This window comes from Asterias amurensis, chromosome 14 (genome assembly GCF_032118995.1).
Source record: "Asterias amurensis chromosome 14, ASM3211899v1".
NCBI lineage: Eukaryota > Metazoa > Echinodermata > Asteroidea > Forcipulatida > Asteriidae > Asterias > Asterias amurensis.
In genome coordinates, this window is record NC_092661.1 from 11,044,099 (window position 1) to 11,066,675 (window position 22,577).

The 22,577-nt window shown below is 40.6% G+C and overlaps 2 protein-coding genes across 6 annotated transcripts in view; both read left to right on the plus strand.

Moving 5' to 3' along the window:
• Nucleotides 1-278: 278 nt before the first annotated feature.
• LOC139947371 (WD and tetratricopeptide repeats protein 1-like) lies at nt 279-18,518 on the plus strand. The gene is made up of 15 exons (XM_071945269.1): nt 279-376; nt 1,880-1,971; nt 3,795-3,878; nt 5,030-5,076; nt 5,502-5,613; nt 6,896-7,083; nt 8,059-8,195; nt 8,612-8,779; nt 9,372-9,581; nt 10,431-10,563; nt 10,951-11,121; nt 12,037-12,272; nt 12,821-13,001; nt 14,892-15,084; nt 15,761-18,518. The coding sequence occupies exons 2-15, from the start codon at nt 1,918-1,920 to the stop codon at nt 15,941-15,943; spliced, it is 2,097 nt and encodes a 698-aa protein (XP_071801370.1). The 5' UTR covers nt 279-376; nt 1,880-1,917; the 3' UTR covers nt 15,944-18,518.
• A 1,080-nt stretch (nt 18,519-19,598) lies between these two features.
• Nucleotides 19,599-22,577, plus strand: part of LOC139947035 (brefeldin A-inhibited guanine nucleotide-exchange protein 3-like) — a 42,739-nt gene continuing 39,760 nt past the window's right edge. For all 5 annotated transcript variants that reach the window (XM_071944856.1, XM_071944858.1, XM_071944857.1 and 2 more), the window contains exons 1-2: nt 19,599-19,657; nt 20,840-21,043. In XM_071944856.1, the coding sequence (XP_071800957.1) occupies nt 20,959-21,043 (85 nt within the window). In that variant the 5' untranslated portion in view covers nt 19,599-19,657; nt 20,840-20,958. The remainder of the gene's footprint in view (nt 19,658-20,839; nt 21,044-22,577) is intronic.

Sequence of the window (22,577 nt, forward strand, 5' to 3'; positions counted from 1 at the left end):
CGGAGGAGGGTTATGTTATCGCAACTCCCCCTGCAGGTACAGGATGGTGAAATTTAAAGCACAAAACTGAAAATCCCCCCCCCCCAATATACCTAACCGCACCCCCGCCCACCCACACCTCTCAGAGCATTCACGACGCAACATATCCTTTAAACCCTACAACTTCGTCCCCGTGTTTACATTTGATCCCTCTGCAGGTTATTACAACGACTAGACTATCCATCCGCACCCTGGGAATAAGCACATCATAACATGTCTACACTAAAAGTATACCATTCTCAGACGGTACACAAACTGAGTGCGATTTTTGTGTGAAGCGGAACAGCTTTCGAGGCAAAAACGGACAAAAAACTCTAGAAAAAACTCTTGGTGAATGGTAATGTATTTTGTTTGTTTCTTCTATGTGTATAGATTTGAAACAACTTTTATCATAAATTTAGCTCAAATTATCTGGGTGTCGTCTTTATAAATATAATTAAATAGTTTTGTTGAAGAACTTTCTGTCTACTGACCGACTCTTATTTCTTCATGTAATGAATGTATTCCAGTTGTATTGTTGTAAACGTTGTGTTGTGCACAGCCACAGTTGTGTGGTACAGTCGTTTAGTTCCGGATCATTGACCAGTTCTAGATTAAGCCTAAACTAATTATCATTTACAAATTTCCGTTGATAATGTGAATAAAAACATCCAATAAACCACCAAACGGTTTGGCAAACCCAAAATGAAATGCCAATTATACTAGAGTCCTAGACTGTGGTGTGACTGTGTATTTAGGACTGTAGGAGTAAATAGACATAAGGTTTATCGCACATAGCAAAATATCAAGAGAGGACGCTGTTGAACCCACTTAAAGGTATAGGCGTTGCGTGCGCGAGTCGTAGAAACTGCATAGAAACCGCCCCATATTCTTTCCCACAATGCATTGCGTTTCTGAATCGCGTTAAACCTTATGGCAGAGGTTGCATGTTCAAGTGCCGCTCGAGTCAATACTTCTATTCAATGAAAACAATAATAAACAGTCATAATTATAATTTGTTTGTATGCACCCGAAGAGCACCTAGTAAAAGCGCTTCTTCCAACCTAAGTTCCCCTGGGTACTGGGCCATTTAAGCCTGTGCTGCCAAATATGTAGGGCACTAAGCTAAATCATTTAGCCTTCGAGAAAGACTCTGCTAGGGTCAAAACGTCAGGCCATTAACTATTTTTTGCATTTATATCATCGGTCCATTTGGTTGGTAAGTTGTTTGCAACAGCTAATTTTATTTTCTAAGCTAAATCAATCACAACTAACCATCTCTGCCTTCAAAGGTACCCTTTTAAAGGAACACGTTGCCTTGGATCGGTCGAGTTGGTCTTTGAAAAGCGTTTGTAACCGTTTTTTATAAAATGCATATGGGTAGATAGATGTTGTAAAAGTAGAATACAATGATCCACACAAACATGCCTCGAAATTGCGTGGTTTTCCTTTTACCTTGTCGACTAACACGTCGGCCATTTATGGGGGTCAAAATTTTGACTCCCATAAATGGCCGACCATGTTAGTTCGCACAGTAGAAGGAAAACCACGCAATTTCGAGGCAAACTTGTGTGGATCATTGTATTCTACTTTTACAACATCTTTCCAACCATATACATTTTATAAAAAACGGTTACAAACGCTTTTGTTTTGACCGACTCGTCCGATCCAAGGCAACGTGTTCCTTTAATTACCCCTCTGATCGGGAGTCGAACCCACACTCTGCTGCACAGAAACACCAGAGCTTTAGTTGGGTGCTCTTTTCCGCCCGACCACGACACTGCAAACTTTGTTTACAGATTTACCCAGTCACTTTCTCTTATGGTTTATTGTTTTATTACATGTTGATTTTATCCAACAGTGTTGTTATACTCAATGAGGTTGTAACTATGTTTTGAGATGGAGCAGAGAAAGTCTAACACCGTCCACCATCTTTTTAATCGCCAAATTCAAGTAAGTGAAGCGCAAGGTTCGCAGTGAAGCTATTTTTATTGCAAAACCACCACCAGGCCTGGAATTGAATGGAGGCCATGACCTTTACTGTTGCCTCTAGTATTGATCTTGGTGCCCTGACAAAAGTCACAATCAATTACAGATAATACACTTAAAAGCAGTGGACACTATTGGTAATTGTCAGAGACCAGTCTAATTCTTACTTGGTGTATCTCAACATATGCATAAAATAACAGACCTGTGAAAATTTGAGCTCAATCGGTCGTCGAGTTTGCGAGATAATAATGAAAGAAAAAACATCCTTGTCACACGAAGTTCTTAACTTGAGGTCTCGAAATCAAATTTGTGAAAAATTACTTCTTTCTCGAAAACTACGTCACTTCAGAGGGAGCTGTTTCTCACAATGTTTTATACCATCAACCTCTCCCCATTACTTGTAATCAAGAAAGGTTTTATGATGATAAGTATTTTGAGTAATACCCAATAGTGTACACTGCCTTTAAAGCCATTGGACCCTTTCGGTAAACAGTATTGTCAACGGCCCACACTTCGTGTATCACAACTTATATATCAAATAACAAACCTGTGAAAATTTAGGCTCAATTGGACATCGGAGTCGGGAGAAAATAACGAGAAAACCCACACCTGTTTTCGCGCGTTTCGCCGTGTCATGACATGTGTTTATAACAAATCCGTAATTCTCACTAATGAGAATTTATATTGTTTTACCGTTTTCTCAAAAAGTTAAGCATTTCATGGAACAATATTTCAAGAGAAGTCTTTCACCATTACCTTCTGTAAACCCTGTAAATTATTTGTAAACCTGTGAACTTTTTTCTTTTTTTTTGTACCGAAAGGGTCCAATGGCTTTAAAGGCAGTGGACACTATTGGTAATTACTCAACTTAATTATTAGCATAACAACTTACTTGATAACGAGTAATGGGGAGAGGTTGGATAGTATAAAACACTGTGAGAAACGGCTTCCTCTGAAGTAACGTAGTTTTAGTAATTTTCCACAAATTTGATTTAGAGACCTCAGATTTAGAACTTGAGGTCTCGAAATCAACCATCTGAAAGCACACAACTTCGTGTGACAAGGGTGTTTTTTCTTTCATTATTATCTCGCAACTTTGACGACCGATTGAGCTCAAATTTTCACAGGTTTGTTATTTTATGCATTGTTTGAGAAACACCAACTGTGAAGACTAGTCTTTGACATTTACCAATAGTGTCCAGTGTCTTTAAGACTTTCCAATGGAAGAGCCCAGTGTTGTAGCAAGACCAATTTTAGTGGTGGACTATAAATCCAATTTAGTCCACTAAGGGCGAGCGGTTGAACAAAATTATTTATATTTAGATATGGGGCCATCATTGCTGAAGTGCAATCTGTGTGAAATCTGTGCTGGGCAGCACAGGATATATTGCTCAGAGTGCTGGGCGAAATTTGTTAGTTCTGGGCAGGCCCGCCTGGCACCGCCCACCGTGGCTACAACACTGGAGTGATGCCCTTTGTTGTGCACTAAGCTAAATCAATCACAAGAACCTTCTCTGCCCTCACAGGTAACCATTTACCCCGGGTGAAGAGAAGTAACGAACTATAAGTTTGTGATTTCTGTCTCAAGGATGCAAGTGTCATGACCAGGAATTGAACCTACACCCTGATGACTTAGCAACCAGAACTTGTGTCAAATGCACTAAACTGCCAAATGACACACTAATCTGTATAATAATAAGCCTCATTTAAAAGGGAAATCTGTTCTATTTCTGTGTGCTTGAATTAAGGCGTGTATTAATTATTTGCAATTTTGTATTCCCCTGCAGGATAAATTCCAGCTTCGTTTCCAGCGACAACATCACGTTGATGAGAGCTTGATAAACCGACTAGGCCTACTGCATGAATTAGAGGTAAGGTCTTTGTCGAAGTGTCTAACCAAATTTGTTTACTCTCCGGCAAGGAAAACTATTAAAGCAAGGATACAGAATCCACCCACTCAACCAACCTTGTCCATGGAAAATATACATCTCCTATTTTAAAGGCAGTGGACACTATTGGTAATTACTCAAAATAATTAGTAGCATAAAACCTTTCTTGATTACGAGTAATGGGGAGAGGTTGATGGTATAAAACATTGTGAGAGATGGCTCCCTCTGAAGTGCCATAGTTTTCGAGAAAGAAGTAATTTTCCATGAATTTGATTTCGAGACCTCAGATTTTGAACTTGAGGTCTCGAAATCAACCATCTAAACGCACACAACTTCGCGTGACAAGGTAGTTTTTTCTTTCATTATTATCTCGCAAGTTAGATGACCGATTGAGCTCAAATTTGCACAGGTTTGTTATTTTATCCATATGTTGAGATACACCAACTGTGAAGACTAGTCTTTGACAATTACCAATAGTGTCCACTGCCTTTAAAGTTGCTTTATTATTAATTTGTTTGTCTGTCCTTCAAGGGATTCTTTTTTGCCATGACCAGCGCCCAATTTCGTAAAGCTGTTCAGCAGAATTTAGAAAATTCTGCTTAGTTAATTTCTTTGACTCTGTGGGTATGTTCAGACAGCATACTAAGTTAGACCCGGACCGGTTTAACTTTCGAGGTGGTTGTAAAAAGTTGTTCCCCTTGCGTTCAGACAGCACTGAGTTAAACCCGATTGGGTTTATCTTTGGTCAAAGCAAATACGACCCGGTTACTCTAATATCCGGTTAATTGTCCTGTTCATTGGTCGCCGTGTGTTTACGTAATTGTTAGGGAGGTCAATGGGTGGTCTTTTGTGAGTTAAACTGGATGTGGTCTTTTTTATTCTGTCCACACACAGTGTTAAAAGATAAACCTGAAGCGGTCTAAAGATAAACCCCCTCACTGGACAGGGTATCTTTTGTGGGTTGAACTTGATTCAGACTAACTTTAGAACCGTTCCGACACACAGAGTTGAACTCGATCGTGTTGAACCATGAGTTAAACCCACTTTAGTACTGTGTCTGAATGATCTCTATCCAATTGCTCACCAAACCAATACCCTTTCTTATTATACAACCTTGTCTGTTTGGTTTTCAGGGCCACAATGGGTGTGTGAACTGCCTTGAATGGAACCACAGTGGCCAGTAAGTTTCTACAAAGTGTATTCATATTTCTTCTAAGTTTACGATACAACCTGGGAAGCGGCAGTCAGGGGATCACCTTTAAAGGGATGTGACATTTTATTTAAAATATCAAGTAATAAACCACAAGGGGAACTGATTGGGTAAATTGTAAATGATTTGGGGATTTAACCAAAGAAAAATTGATCACCACTAGACCACCCAAGCCCAGTAGCCAGAGGCAGTCTGTCTTATATACCAGGCATTGAATCACATGAAGGCTACGAAGCCCATTTCTTTCGTTGCCCCTGGTTTTGGCGATGGTGCTTCTTCAAAAGCTTCCCTTTAAGATTTTCCAATGGAAGTGCCCTTTGCAAAATGAAAATGGCCTTGCCCTTTTGATGATGAAATTCCAGGCCTGATATATCAACCTTTGTTTCTTCCCTCAGGTTACTAGCCAGTGGTTCTGATGATCTGAATGCAATTGTATGGGACCCGCACAGGAAGAGAAATCTCTGCACTCTCAGAACTGGGCACCATGGCAACATATTTTCTCTGAAGGTAGTACAATTTTATTTTTGTAGATGCAATTTTAAAGGGAAGGTACACGTTTGGTAATTACTCAAAACAAATATTAGCTTAAAAACTGACTTGGTAACGAGCATTGGAGAGCTGTTGATGATAGTATAAAACATTGTGAGAAACAACTCCCTCTGAAGTAGCATAGATTTTGAAATAGAGGTAATTTCTCACTAAAACAATAAAAGACTTCTAGCTAGAAGTCTTTTATACCTATCTGAAAGCACACAAATTCGTCCAACAAGGGGGTTTTTTCTTTCATCATTTTCTCCCAACTTCGATGGCCAATTGAGCTCAAATGTTCACAGGTTTGTTATTTTATGCATACATGTATGTTGAGATACACCAAGTGAGAACACTTGTCTTTGACAATTACCCATAGTGTACCTTCTCTTTAAGGAGCTTGTTGTGGGTGTGCATCAAGGAACAGTCCTCATACTTTTACTGCATGTTACATCAGAGCCAAGGGCCCTAATTCATGGATAATGTACTTACCCAAGAATATTGTGCCTACAGTGCCTGTAAAGTGTATGAATCTATGGACAATGTGCACATAATTCCAGAGAAGGCAAATCCATGCCACTGGGCACTGCTTCTTGATTTGTACAATGATTAAAGACACTGGACACTCTTGGTAAATGTCAAAGACCAGTCTTCTCACTTGGTGTATCTCAACATATGCATAAAATAACAAACCTGTGAAAATTTGAGCTCAATTGGTTGTCGAAGTTGCGAGATAACAATGAAAGAAAAAAAACACCCTTGTCACACGAAGGTGTGTGCTTTTAGATGGTTGATTTCGAGACCTCAAATTCTAAATCTGAGGTCTCGAAATCAAATTCATGGAAAATTACTTCTTTCTCGAAAACTATGTAACTTCAGAGGGAGCCATTTCTCACAATGTTTTATACTATCAACATCTCCCCATTACTTGTAATCAAGAAAGATTTTATGTTAATAATTATTTTGAGTAATTACCAATAGTGTCCACTGCCTTTAAATTGGCTTTTCTGAGAGTGCTTTGCTTCACTACCGGTAAAAAATTAAATGAACAAGTTCAGTTGTGTATGTTCTGTATTTATTTATTTATTTATTTGATTACATCTCTAACAGTAACAAGAACAGGATGAATAGGAAACAAGAAGCAATGTTCAGTTTTAGATTTGGTAGGAAAACCCAAGCAATCAGGTAGGAACTGACAAAACCCAATCAACATACAAGGCTCTTGTCTAATCCTCTGTACGCTTTTGTTGTATGGTTTCAGTTTTTACCAAATGCAAACGACGCCACCTTGGTGACCGGAGCAGCCGACTGCAAGGTGAGGGTCCATAGTCTAGCCAATCAGGAAAACACTCATGCCTTCAGCTGCCACGCCGGCAGGGTCAAGAGGCTTGCCACCGCTCCCAATGTACCCTACATGTTCTGGAGTGCCGGAGAGGATGGAACAGTCAGGTATGGAAGCTCACTAGCACTGATGATGTGTACTGTCAAAGACCAGCTGGCGAAGTTAACAAACTCTTCCTAACTTAGGATTAACCTTAGGACTTAAAGGCAGTGGACACTATTGGTAATTACTCAAAATAATTATTAGCATTAATTCTTTATTGGTAACGAGTAATGGGGAGAAGTTGATAGTATAAGACATTGTGAGAAACGGCGCCCTCTGAAGTGACGTAGTTTTCGAGAAAGAAGTAATTGTCCTCATGTTTAGAATTTGAGGTCTCAAAATCAAGCATCTGAAAGCACACAACTTCAGGTGACAAGGGTGTTTTTTTCTTTCATTATCATCTCGCAACTTCGATGACCGATTGAGCTCAAATTTTCACAGGTTTGTTATTTTGTGCATATGTTGAGATACACCAACTGTGAAGGCTAGTCTTTTACAATTACCAATAGTGTCCAGTGTCTTTAAAAGGAGTTAAGTTCCGTATGCGAAGATGTTGGGAAATCATCCTAAGTTAGGACGGGTGTAATCATTGTAACTTAATATAGGATTAATCCTAGCGTTTTGTGAAATTCGCTGCTAGGCCTAAAGTTGTTAAACAGATAATACTGCTTGACTAATTTCTTTGCTAAGCAAAAACTTAGTGGGGCACCAGTCACATTAATGTAAATTTAAGGTAATTTTTGCTGGTAACTTAAACCAGCCAAACTACCATGTCACATGTACAATTTGTGACTGGTATCCTGCCTATTTCTGCTTAGCAGGCTAATGTTAAGTAATTTTTTTGCCGAAGCATCGATTTGAAATTGGGTCCTTGTGGCTAGAGGAACTTGGAATCCTCATTTAAATAGCTCTTCAACAACTTCTGCTAAGCAACAATAAGTAGGACACCAATCACAAATGCTACATGTTAAAAGTGGTAATTTAGGAGGCAACCTTTTTGTCGTAAGCATATCTCTGTTATTTTTATTTCTGTTCTGCAGGCAATTTGACCTTCGAGAGCCGCATACGTGCAGTGAGAGCTGTGGCAATGTTGTGATCAATTTGAATTGCTACATTGGGAAACATGCAGAATGCAAGTGCCTTGCCATAAATCCTCATAGGCCAGAACTACTGGCTGGTAAGAAACTCGCTCTTCATTTCCTATATTTGTAGTGTTGCTTTTCATGCAATTTGAAATCAGGCACTGTTTACTTTATAAATGTTTAAGCCTGGCCTTGGTATCTCGGCCCAATTTCATGGCTCTGCTTACTGTCAAATTCTTGGCCTACGATCACCATTCTCAGGTTGCAGGGCAAGTGCTGAATTTCTGCGCTAGCTGTGTAAGCGTAGAATGCCTAAATACATGGAGTACGCACGCAGGAGAAAGTGGATCAGAGCATTCTCCTGAAGACGATCGGAGCTTACTGATCAAAACATAAGGTGTCAACCACTGATTCTTTTCAGAACCAACACAACTCAAAAGAGATTTACACTAGGTGCTCCTGCAGACCTCACCTAATCACAAGCTCCTTTATTGTTCCCTTGTGTCTTCAGTTGGTGCTAGTGATCCATACGTGCGTATCTACGACACACGGATGTTGTCTCCGCACGCCGTACATTTCTCCAGGGAGGAGAGGCAGGGTGCCTCCTGGAGAACCCCGGCCCCAGACCCTGATGAGAGCGGACCTCTACCCAGTAAATGTGTGCAATATTTTGTGGCAGGTACGTTTATATGTTTGACAAAGGGGGGGATTTCTACGGGGAAACAAAGTAAGACAAAATTTACGATTTGAACCAAGGACCTCTGGATTAACATGTCGGCACACTATCAACTGAGCTGAGCTATCTAGCCCTATCTGGATAAATATTCTCAACGCTCTAATTACAGCTCAACGAGAAGAGAAGATAATGAACAAATTTCAGTTTTTGATGTGGGAGGAAATCCCAGAGAATTATTCCAGGGTAAACCCACGCAGTCAAGTAGGGGCTGAAAACCCAATCCACATAGTGCCCCGGTAGGATTTGAACTGGGGTCCCAGAGGTGGAAGGCGAGGCAAGACACCACTACACCAACCTGACCACCCCATGATGAGTCTCACATTTTACCAATATCGCTAGTTGGGTGGGTAGGGGGGGGGGGTTGGGTTGGGGTTAGAAGCCATACAACTGTTAATTACCGTGTGGTCAGGGATCCCTCAAAGTTAGAAATTGCTTTACCAGAGCAAATGTGTCCTCAAACAAATGTGACAAAAGGTCTTTGTCAAATCTCCTTCCATTTAGTGATGCACCAACCTTTTCTACCTTTCTTCCTCAGGTCATCTGCCCCTCAAAGACAACAACCGGAATCGTAAATACCGCTCCTTGGTCTCCACCTACCTTACCTTCAGTCCTACGGGACAGGAGCTTCTGGTGAACCTTGGTGGAGAGCAGGTTTATCTCTTTGACCTACACAACCTCAAGAAGCCCAAAGCTTTCTCCGTGGGTGACTACCGACTACCGGAGAATAGCAATGGTGTCTGCAAGGGTGAGGAGAAAACACCTAGGGAGTTTATTTATGGAGGGGTTCCTAAACCCTCACGCAATCATCTGATAGTCTCTCTTTTGACTAAGTTTTATCAGGCCGTGTTTAAACACTCCTCACCGTGTTTGTATTGCATGGTAAACCCTTTTAAATCATCCCAACTAGCCCATACATGTATAATCTTTTTGTTTTGCTTCGTTATTTTTTTTAGGAAAAAGTGTCAAGAAAACTAGTAAGAAACACAAATGTTTGGGTTTGTTTTGGAATGGTTGATTTTTGGTTAACATTGGAAAAAGGAAACTTTAGAACATCACTTTTTCTTTAACCTCTTGCTGTTGCTCATGTTCGAGCTTAATTTGGTCAAATCTTTGGGTTGTTTGTGGCCAACATTTCAGTACAATCGGCTTGCACTTATCAGAAAGAGAAAGAGTTTGCCCTCATGTTCCTGGTCTGATTTGCAGCATAATGCGCCTTAGTGCTATAAAGGAATAGGTCTCATACCCTAAAAACAAAGCTCTTGCAGGAAAAAATACTGAGCGCTTTGATATACCCCTCGTAGTGTGACAAAGCACTATATAAGAAGCCGGTATTATTATGATAGGGATTCAAATCCACACTCCGATGGCTTGACAATCAAACCTAGTACAGTCTTATGCACTAGACAGCCCGGCCACAACAAAACACTATATAATAATGTGACGGGCCTGTATACTTCGTTTTTGAAAGGGCAAGGGCACCAAGGCGATTGCTACTGGAGCATAAGGTCACAAGGGCACAAAGGCAATCGTTGCCCATCAGGCTGGATGGGATGAATCAATTAATTAAAGGTTTCTTTTTTCTTTTTTTTATCAGAAGTTCCAAGTCAAGTTGCTGAGGCCCTGTCGGCTAACGGCACATCAATAGGCTCAACAAACGGAGTGGCCAAGCATATCTCCCATGCTAGCAGCTACAAACTCCAAGAGAGCTCAGCTCACATTGCCAGAAGGTACCTGTTTTTTGTTTTTTTACGTTATTCCAAATTTTATTGAGCTTTACGCTGAATACCTTGCCTGACCAACTTGATGATAATGATACTACCGTTGGTTTCACCAAACTCTTCCTAACTAAGGATTAATCTAAGGACCATCCTAAATTAGGACGAGTTACTCAGAAGGCAATGGAGTTCTCTCGATGGTTGACTAGACTATTAAATGAGTCGTTCGAGCGAGTGTTTCACTGCGCATGTACAGTGCTGGTCAGTGGCCAATCATTGGTCGACTAAATGTTTGCACTCAAACTTGCGCTCAGCTGTAGGGGTAGTCATCTCTGCCATTTCGGACACCTCCAATTTTTTGTTGCAAATGTAAAATTATGTTTCTGATTTTTGAAACAGCAGGGAGCTTCCCCCGAGAGCAGCAGCCCTCAAGCAGGAAGGCAACCGATTCTTCTGTGACCTCAAAGATTACACATCAGCAATAAGGTTATTCAACCAAGCACTCAGCATAGCTCCAAACAGCACCGTACTGTATGGCAACAGGGCTGCCGCATTCATGAGACGGAAATGGTAAGCTTTCATCAGCATCTCCTAACGATGACTAGAGCAGGCTTGTCAAAACGTTAAAACCAATAAATAACTCACTCAGCGGCTATGAAGTTGAGAAGTCCCCTCAATCCACTAAGTAAAAGTAGTAGGCACTGCAGGTGTGGGTTTCACAAAGAGTTAGGACTAGTCTTATCTTGAGTTAGGACGAGTTAGTAGTCCTAACTTAGGACTAGCTGTATGTTTTTGATATCTCTTAGGAATAGTCCTAAGTTAGGACTAGTCCTAACTCTTTGTGAAATCGACCCCTGATTTCCTTCCTCCCAGGTAGCACTTGTGGGAAAGTTTTACCCCCAAAATAGTAAAGTTCCGATGTTTACCTCCGCGGCAAAAAAAAAATCGGTCAAGATTTGTCCCTATTTCTGGGATACCAATGTTGGCAGGTATGTAGATGTATAACATCTACCAAATATGTTGCGGTACCCAGTGCTAACACATATAATTCTAACTGCCTCTAGCCATCGGGCTAGCTAGGTGGTCTAGTGGTAAGACACCAGCGTGATTTGCCTGTGGATTTGTTCACAGAAACCTGTTGCTCAAAAAAAAAATTCCCAACTTTTTTCCAAGAACCAAATATCATGACTGATGTATATGTTGGGTCACACACCATCCAGATACTAGTCATTGACAATTGCCAATGTTGACCACCTGTAGCCGATTTCACGAAACGCTAGGATTAATCCTATCTGGAGTTAGGACGAGTAACCCATCCTAACTTAGGATGGGTTCAATGCATCCTTACGTCTTCTGATGCGGAACTGAACTCGTCCTAAGTCCTACGATTAATCCTAAGTTAGGAAGAGTTTGGTGAAATTGACGGCTGCTTTCAAACTCAAACAGAGGACAAAAAATCAAATGCATTTTTTTTTTTGCACACAGGGATGGTGACCTCTATGCAGCGTTACGAGACTGTCACAGTGCCTTGTCCCTGGACCCCTCACACCAGAAGGCCCACTTCCGACTCGCTCAGTGCCTCTTGGAGCTGACGTGGGCGCGGGAGGCACAGGATTGCCTCAAGCAGTACAAGTTTAAGTTCCCGGATCACGGCAGGCATCGGGACTGTGAAGCGTTGGATCGGGATATCACGGCCGCTGTCTTCTCCATGTGTGATAGTGGTAAGATCTTTTTTGTTTTTTTCTACAAGTTTCAAGTTTGATGAATCACTGAGCAAGTTCGCACAAAGACCTATGGTTAACTAGTGTTTTTTTTAGTGACGTACATGTAGGTAGGGCAAACGTACGAAAGTTGAAGTGTGAATGCCTCTAGTCATGTCATGTCAACGCGACCAGCGGATCAATTGGCATTATCATTTTCTGATAACTAGGGGACTCTTCACTGTGCTATGAAAACGGCTATTGATAACCAGCGATGTGAACACGTCCAGTTGGCTGGTTTCAAATAGTCCACTAGCATAGTCCAACTATCGTCGACAAGACAGGGTTCATTTACTCAAACTATAGTCTTTGAGAAGGCTCTACTAGTGTTAAAATGCCAGGCCATGAATAATTGTTTGCATTTGTACCGTACTGTAGGTCATTTTGGTTGGTAAGCAGTTTGCAACAGCTAATTCTATTTTGTCCCCTTATCAAAATTGTTAGCGTTTAAAATGTCAGTACAAACTACTGTCCTTCAAATGGAAAATATGTACTCTTCATCCTTACAGAAGACAGCAGTTCTAGCGACAAAGATAAAGTGGAGACTTCTCCAAGAAGACGATGGAGTCATCAAGATCACGTCTCAGACGAGGAGAAGTTGCTGAGGGGCGAGGCGTTCGACTACGCTGAGAGGTTCTGTGGACATTGCAATACTACCACAGACATCAAAGAAGCCAACTTCTTCGGAAGGTAAACACAGAGGTCCATCTGACAAATTCTTAACGGGGTTCGGAGTGTCATGATTGAGCTATCTTGTGTTCCCTTTAACGGGGTTCGGAGTGTCATGATTGAGCTATCTTGTGCTCCCTTTACCGGGGTTCGGAGTGTCATGATTGAGCTATCTTGTGCTCCCTTTACCGGGGTTCGGAGTGTCATGATTGAGCTATCTTGTGCTCCCTTTACCGGGGTTCGGAGTGTCATGATTGAGCTATCTTGTGCTCCCTTTAACAGGGTTCAGAGTGTCATGATTGAGCTATCTTGTGCTCCCTTTACCGGGGTTCGGAGTGTCATGATTGAGCTATCTTGTGCTCCCTTTACCGGGGTTCGGAGTGTCATGATTGAGCTATCTTGTGCTCCCTTTAACAGGGTTAGGAGTGTCATGATTGAGCTATCTTGTGCTCCCTTTACCGGGGTTCGGAGTGTCATGATTGAGCTATCTTGTGCTCCCTTTACCGGGGTTCGGAGTGTCATGATTGAGCTATCTTGTGCTCCCTTTAACAGGGTTCGGAGTGTCATGATTGAGCTATCTTGTGCTCCCTTTACCGGGGTTCGGAGTGTCATGATTGAGCTATCTTGTGCTCCCTTTAACGGGGTTCGGAGTGTCATGATTGAGCTATCTTGTGCTCCCTTTAACAGGGTTCGGAGTGTCATGATTGAGCTATCTTGTGCTCCCTTTAACAGGGTTCGGAGTGTCATGATTGAGCTATCTTGTGCTCCCTTTAACGGGGTTCGGAGTGTCATGATTGAGCTATCTTGTGCTCCCTTTAACGGGGTTCGGAGTGTCATGATTGAGCTATCTTGTGCTCCCTATAGACCACCGGTGCAGCCATCTTGAATTTCTCCCATTGATATCAATGTTACCAAAACGAGGCTGGGAGAACAACAATAGTCTGGTTCTCGATGATTATTAGCATGCATTATTGTTATTCGATACGAGGAACAAGACCAAGATGGAGGCAGCATGATAAAGGCCTATAGAGAGCATTCTTTATTTTTATTTAGGGCATATTGTACTGTTTAATGGTTTTGGGACATCTACGCAGCGCTAAGTTTGAGATGTGAGACCCATTTATATTGCACCGTGCAAAGGTTTACAAAAGTGATACGTTGCAATTTTCAGTCATCGTTGCCTGAAACACAGGGACAAATTCCTTGTCTCAATGATAATTGTGCTGCTTTCTGGTTTGTGCAATGGAACCACAACTGGTGGAAAATTTGCCGCCGTAATGTTGCTTCACAATTAATTGGAAGAACCCAACTTATCATTGATTTTTAGGAAATATCTGTCGGCAAACAAGATAAACACAAATGGCTATTAGTATTGACTATTGAGTTTTGTCCTGTATTTTTGGTCTGTAAAATATATTAAAGGCAGTGGACACTATTGGTAATTACCCAAAATAATTATTAGCATAAAACCTTACTTGGTGACGAGTAATGGGGATATGTTGATGGTATAAAACATTGTGAGAAACAGCTCCCTCTGAAGTGACATAGTTTTCGAGAAAGAAGTAATTTTCTACGAATTTGATTTCGAGACCTCAGATTTAGAACTTGAGGTCACGAAATCAAGCATCTGAAAGCACACAACTTTGTGTGACAAGGGTGTCTTTTCTTTCATTATTATCTCGCAACTTCGACGACCAATTGAGCTCAAATTTCCATAGGTTTGTTATTTTATGTATATGTTGAGATACACCAAGTGAGAACACTGGTCTTTGACAGTTACCAATAGTGTCCATTGTTAGGGTTAGGGTTAGGGTTAATCGAAGAAAATTGAAGAAAAACAAATAGACTCAATTACAGAGTTATACCCCTTCTATATTTGTAGTCAATCTGCTCTTTTCCTTATCTTCCCAGCAATGGTCAGTTCATAGTAGCAGGGTCGGACGACGGCTCGTTCTTTGTTTGGGAGCGGAAGACGACCAACATTGTAAGAGTTCTGAGGGGGGACGAGTCGATTGTGAACTGTCTACAGCCTCATCCCAGCTCCTGCCTGCTGGCAACCAGCGGGATCGACCCCGTAGTCAGGCTATGGGGACCCAAACCTCAGGTTGGAAACTCTCTCATAATGCACAAGATTTTCATTTCATTGTTTTTTGCAAGTCGCCAGACACACAAGGCCTGAAGGCCACTTCAAGGTGTGGGCTACAATTCATTTTTTTCCAGGGGCCGTTGCTACCTACTCTTGGGGCTGAAACACAGTCCATACAGATGTAGGCTTGGGTATCATCCATCTATAATAATAATAAAACAGAACATTTATTAGGCGCTTAATATGGTTGTTTCTAAGCGCACATTCAGTATTTTTCTGCAAGGTATGTGGGACTACGTTTAAATTATGAGACCCACTTTTACATAGCACCATGTATTGGTTTATAAGGTGCTGTGGCGCAACATGCTGCCAATCAAACCAGGAACACTGGGGCGAACCCCTTTTCTTTTCAATAAGTGCACTGGGTTCTTTTACGTGCGTTACACAATACACGGGATCAACGGCTTTACATCCCATCCGAAGGACGAAGCAATGGTTATGTGTCTTGCTTAAGGACACAGGTGCCACAACTGGGACTCCAACCCACACTCTGCTGATCAGAAACACCAGAGCTTGAATTCGGTACTCTGAACCACTCAGCCAAGCCACTTCCACATATATAAATATGGCGCCATATATAAATGTTACGATTGGTTGATTGATTGATTGTTTTTTGTGTGTGTGGTCTTTCCAGGATGGCAAAGCTGAAGAGCGATGTATCCGTGAACCAGACACAGCAGCCACGGCCAACCAGCGTCGCATGAACGCTGACCCCCTAGAGGTCATGTTGATGAATATGGGCTACCACATCACAGGAATGTCCGATGGATCCGACGATGAAAGCTCAGATGGACCCGTGCAGTGCAGAACAAGTTGATGGAGGGGGGAAAGAAAAACAAATGATGATTCCATTTATACTCTTAGCCGAGTGCCACTTTTTCAGCTGAGTTGCTACTGCCAAGTCCGAATTCGTCACTACAGCTACGGCTACGGCTACGGCTACGGCTGTTGCTAAGGGTGTTGCTAAGAGTCCTATATCTCAACACAGGATGGCGCGAAAATCTAGCTGTAGCTGCCAATGGACCCTTCCCATGAAATATGCTAATTACATTTACGCATGCGTTGAGACCCTGTTGGTTGGCAAACGCCATAGAGTTGTGCACTAAGCAGACGCGCAGTCGCATCTGCATCACGCACCCGTTAGCCGTGTACAAAACAGCGCGATGTTCCCTCATTTTGCCAACCAAAACGTTAGTGCGCACGCACTACGTGCAATTTACATGATTCATGGGAAGGGTCTATTCAGACATGGCCTAAGCATACATAGTTTTTTTCTGGGCATTGGGGGAAACAAGTTTAACAGAAACAGGGTACCTGCTAAACATTCACGTATGTATACTGTTTTTTGGCTGGTTCAACATCCAAGTTTTAGGAAGCACTAAAATATGTGTATTTGGTGTGCATGAATCAACTTTTATGTTAAAATTATGATCCACCATTGACAGAATACAAAAAGTGTTTTTATCTGGTTGCTGATGAACACATCATGGCCCAATTCCATATAGCTGCTTAAGCACAAAAAAGTAACTAAGCACAACAAAGTTATGCTTACTAGAATAAGGTTACCAGCTAAAATACCATCTCACATGTACTATCTGTGGCTGGTATCCTGCTTATTTTTGCGAAGCAAAATGTTAAGCATACTTCTCTGCCTAAAACAGCTCTATGAAACTGGGCCTATACCACCAACCTGTGAAAATGCCATCAAAGTAACAAGTTGGGGCACATTTTTAGGAAAACACCATGCTCTGTGTTTTATACACTCTGTGGACATTTCTTTGGTCTATACACACTTAGGAAAAATCATGTTCTGTGACACTGTAGGCAAACACTGTGTGGATGTCATGGTGTTTGATGATGGTAATTTTGTTATTTGTTTTGACTGATTCACTGCACATTTGTTTTGTTTTTAGACGGAGTTACTAAGCAGCGATCTCTCTTAACAGTGGTCTGCTGGCCTAAAGCCCGGCGATACTTCATGCGAATGTGAAGCGAATTTGACGTTACAACTTTCCTTAAGCAGCGATATTCGCAAGTGAGTTAAGCAGAGTTGAACTGCTGCAAGTTATTTGTTGCGAATTTGTGACGTTAACATTCGCTTCGCATTCGCAGGAAGTATGAACCGGGCTTAAGGCTAGTTAAAAATACCTGAAGACCAGTCAAAATTCCCTCCTAGTTAAGTGTTGAAAAGCATCCTTATGCAATGAGTAAAAGACTAGTGAAAATGCTGAATAACAGAAACGACAAGCTAACAGGGGCCAATTTCATAACGCTGTTGAGCAGAAAATACTGACGATGACTAGAGCAAGCTATGTCGAAACAGTGAGACCAATCATGAACTCACTCCCGTGGTAGTGCATTTAAAAACAATCTTATAAGCTAAAGAAGTAGTCCCAGGTAATTTCCTACCTCCTACCGAGGTAGTAGTTTAAAAGCAGGGACAGTTCTTTTCAGAACTGAGAAGTCTCCAGAAAATCCGAAAAATCCACTCTGCGGCTAGTAAAATTTATAGCAAGACAGCTCTGTAAAGAACAAACTCTACCTTGCAAGTAGATATACAGATGGTGTTTCCGCAACTCCTCTAATATAGAAAATACTGCTGGGCAGATTTCTTTGCTTAACAAAAAAATAGTGGGGAACCAGTTGCAACAATGTAAACTTCATTGAATTTTGGTTGGTAACCAGTTTCTGTTAAGCAAGATTTGTCTGTGCTGTTTATGCTAACATGCTTTATGAAATTACAGCCCTGTTGGCTAGTGAAAAAGTGAAGGGCAAACCCTGCTAAGTGGTAATTAGATACAGTAGTTTAACATAAAGAGGTGAAATTTTCAACTGTTTTCTTTGTATCATTAACAGAAATTTTACACAAATTTGTTAATAAGTTTGGAAAATATCTGGATTTTGAGTTTTAGTGTCGTCACTCTCAGAGGCAACCAATTTTAGATTCAAATAAAAACCACTGTATCATAGTTACTTTTTTTTTTATTGATTTGCCGTATTAGAACCATCATTTTAATTTCTCATTTTTGTTCATAACCTTTATGTAGATATAAAATTGCTTTTATAGTGGAGAGATTGAAATCTTTGGTCTTCATAATAATTTATTTATCACTGATATTTTTGTTTTTTATTTGATTTTTTGTTTTCCTCAAAAGTTGTTTTCTTTTCTTGGTCTTATTTAAAATTCTATACAATGCTGCAACTCCATTATGTACGTGTAGGGGTGACATCCTTGTTCAGGACAAAGTCCGCTCATAGAGGTGGTCTGAGTAACAATTTTGTCAAAAATTATTGGAAATAATTATGATTAAAAGTTTCCATCTACAACTTATCTTGTTTCTTTTGTCAGTGTTTTGTTATGTGCCCCTTGCATTGGCAGCAAAGATTATAGAGCGCCGCAAGGCGCAAGATGCGGAACTGAAGCTTTATCTATTGTTGGAACGTGAAATACGCATGGGCGCCATTTCAGCAAGTGAATGTTTTGTTTCCCATTGATAGGAATGGTCATTGTCTGCACTGATCTATTGTTGTATCAAAAGAGTTACTTGCCGAAATGGCGTCCAGTGGGATTTCACATTCCAGCCCGAGTTCCGCATCTTGCGCCTTGCGGCGCTCTATAATCTTTGATTAGCAGGCCTGGAATTACATGCAGACCATTGAGGCCAAGGCGTCTGTTGCCCAAGGCGTCTGTTGCCCCTGGTCATGGCCATGGTGCCTTTCAACATTTTCCCATTGACTATAAGATTTTCCAATGGAAGCTGCAAAAAGGAAAACGGCTATGCCTATTTTTCAAAGGTGAAATTCCAAGCCTGCTTTTGCTGCCATGGCTCAGGTCAGCAAAAAAGAATGTGGTTTATTTGGGGCATTACTTTATTCTCCAGTGCATATATTGTTATTGTGAAGCCATGCAATATTTAAAAATCAAATTTGGGGTAGGGTTGGTTGGTCCATGGAGGAATCAGCCATGGTAGGTCAAAACAATTTCCAAAAAATAATCTATATTTTTTAACCCCATTCTGAATGGCCCATATGTTTATTATTGATGTATTTTGAAACCGACTACACAAAATACACCATTTTAAACAACAAAACAATAAAGAATACAATTTCATTTGTTGTGTGTATGTATACCCAATATTTGTGTGTGCATTTCCGTATGTAAAGTACCCAAACTAAATGAAAAGGGAGCCGGGCACATACAATTTCATTGTGAATAGTGAATAAGGAAACACTTCAAACTTGGCAGTTGATAGAGTTCTAAGAGAACCTTCAGCCAAGAGGGTGAACAGACTTTAAGGTGATGTACTGAATACAACATAATGTGCGACGGTCTAATCCGCCCCATAATGGTGCTTTGTACTATACTCAGACATTATTGTTCAGGGAATTCCGGGACACCGGGATTTAACAACAAACCAAACCACAACCATAACAAAGTCGAGCGCCCTCAAGCGTCTTGATCGGGCCAATGCGCTGGAAACCGACCATCTGTTTCGTTTAGTTGTCTGTGGAATATGCACTGTATTTTGAGGTAATTATATCCGTTTTTCTCACATTTTTGAAAGATATTTAGCGATAAAATATTGTTCTGCTACCATTGATAGGTCCCCTGGCGAATTTTTGTATTGTATTACTAAAGCAGTCGTTAAAACACTACGTTTGCAATATGTAGTTTCGACTTTCGTGTTGACCCGTCATCAATTCATCATTTTGTATGTTTTTTAATATTCAATACTGCTGCACTTGAATCATAATTTTTGCAATGATTACCATTCAGGATTCATATCAACCATTCATAAATGACAGTATCGGAACTGTAAAGCTTGCCGGCTTTAGCCATGTGCAGTGAATGTTTTTGGGGGATTTAACGTGATACTTTTTCCCCTGTAATTTGTTTACTGACTTTAATTGAATTTGTTGTATTGCCTCCAAAAAAGGATTTTGTTCCTACCATCTGCTGACCATGTTTAGTGTTAACATGGTAAAAACGAAATTATTTTTTTTGAGGCAATACAACAAATTCTAGTCAGTAAACAAATTCCCTTTCTTATGATGTAGGCATGGAGTACTAACTCATGTAGCAGATCAATATGTAGCCCCATAAATAGTGCTAATACGTTGGACCCCCTCTGCTCCTTGGCCCTTAAAAATTAATAGTCTCTACTCTGTCGTTCGTTCCAATATCATCTCCACAAATGTTGTGGGGATAGCGTAATGAACCTCATAGTTCTAGGACTATAATAGTTTCTCCACAAGGTGAAATAATTTTATGCCTAGTACTTTAGTAGATCCCCCCCCCCCCTCCAAGTTGTCACTTACCCTAGCCCATATGCGGAGAGCACTTTAACCAAAAAAATGTGCGCACTCAGTTTGTTAAAATGTGCTCTCCACAAATGAGCTACGGTAAGTGACTAACTAAAGCAATGTAAGCAAGTAGCAGGGGTGTGAAAACACCCCAGTTTGAAGAGTAGAGCTTTCAAAACCGAAGATAAATTTACGGAAGCTTTCGCGCGCAGCTTTCACATTTCGCGCTCGCAAGCTTAATGTTTTGCGCTCGCAAGCTTACATGTTTTGCGCTCGCAAGCTTACATGTTTTGCGCTTGCAAGCTTTCACACTTTACGCTCATAGTTTAGGTTTTTTTTCAACGGCCTATCACATTCCTGAAGTAAGTAAGTGAATTTCCTGACCTTACTTCCTCTTTGTTACCATCAGAACTTTCTGACTGTCACTGTTGCCGTGGTGGATCCAATCCAGAGAGATGTACTCTGTACCTCGGTGAGGCTTTTTACTACACTCAGCTGAATTAAGACTAAGAGGAGATCTTTACCGATATGGAAGACGTCTTGGGAACCATTATTAAGGAGGCGAGTGCCAACAAACATAAGACCATCAGGGAGACTTGCTCACAGGCCATCGGTAAGAATCCTAACATAAGTAAACTTTCGGGTACAACCAGTAATTCTCTTTTAAGGGAGTGTTGACTCTGAAAGCTGTAAATTCCTCCTGAAGCTGTTTGAAACATCAAGAACCAAACCGCCTCTTTTTAGAGCCAACACTCCTTCATAAGAGAATTAGGCCTATTACATGGTTGTACCCCGCAAGTTTACTGTTACTTATATTTTATGCTTATCCACTTTAAGCATCACTTTGGTAAGAATCCTGTTTCAAGAGGAAATTGAGTCTTAAATAATCAACTTCTTCTCATCTGGGGAAAATTTCATCGAGCTGCTTAAAGGCAGTGGACACTATTGGTAATTGTCAAAGACCAGTCTTCTCACTTGGTGTATCTCAACATATGCATAAAATAACAAACCTGTGAAAATTTGAGCTCAATCGGTCATCGAACTTGCGAGATAATAATGAAAGAAAAAACCACCCTTATCACACGAAGTTGTGTGCGTTTACATGGTTGATTTCAAGACCTCAAGTTCTAAATCTGAGGTCTCGAAAATTACTTCTTTCTCGAAAACTATGGCACTTCAGAGGGAGCCGTTTCTCACAATGTTTTATACCATCAACCTCTCCCCATTACTCGTCTTCAAGAAAGGTTTTATGCTGATAACTATTTTGAGTAATTACCAATAGTGCCTTTAAAGGCACTGAACACTATTGGTAATTGTCAAAGACCAGTATTTTCACTTTGTGCATCCCAAAATATGCATAAAATAAAAAACATGTGAATATCTGGGCTCAATTGGTCATCGAAGTTGCAATAAGAATAATGACAGAATAAACACCCTTCTTGCACAACTTTGTGTGCTTTCAGATGCCCATTAAAGGCTTCAAGCCTAAATGATATCTCTTTCTCAAAAACTACATTACTTTCAGAGGGAGCTGTTTTCTTACAGTGTTAATACAACAATGTATCAACAGCTCTCCGTTTCTCATTACCAAGTAGGTTTTTATGCTAAACATTATTTTGAGTAATAACCTAGTGTCCAGTGCCTTCAAAGAGTACCTGCAGAAATGATGTGTTTTGCAATTTTTTTTAAGTATTAATTACAACACACCAATCACATGGTTCATTAAAAAAATCTTAATATTTGGCATTGAAATAGAGTTACGTTGTAACTACCCTCAACAACGGCTGATACTCAGAAGCTTATAATTAACTATTAATTAACTTTTGAAAGATCATTATTAATTTTTCATTTTTTTCATCAAGGTAAGGCCTATAATTAATTTGTCATTTAACAAAATTGTCAGGATAAACTTAAGTGGAAGTCTGATTTGTGCTGGTAATTGTTTTTTAATTATCTCACAGTGCAAAAGAAATCGCTGTCTCGCTATGTTGATATATATTATAAGTTATCACACAAGGGCGAGTGGAATACAGAAAAATACAGCGCTTCTGCGTCCCATAAGGCCTCGTTGAATATGGGATGCAGACGCGCTATATTTTTTCGTATTCCACAAACGCAAGTGTTATAACAAATTTATCTTCCATTCT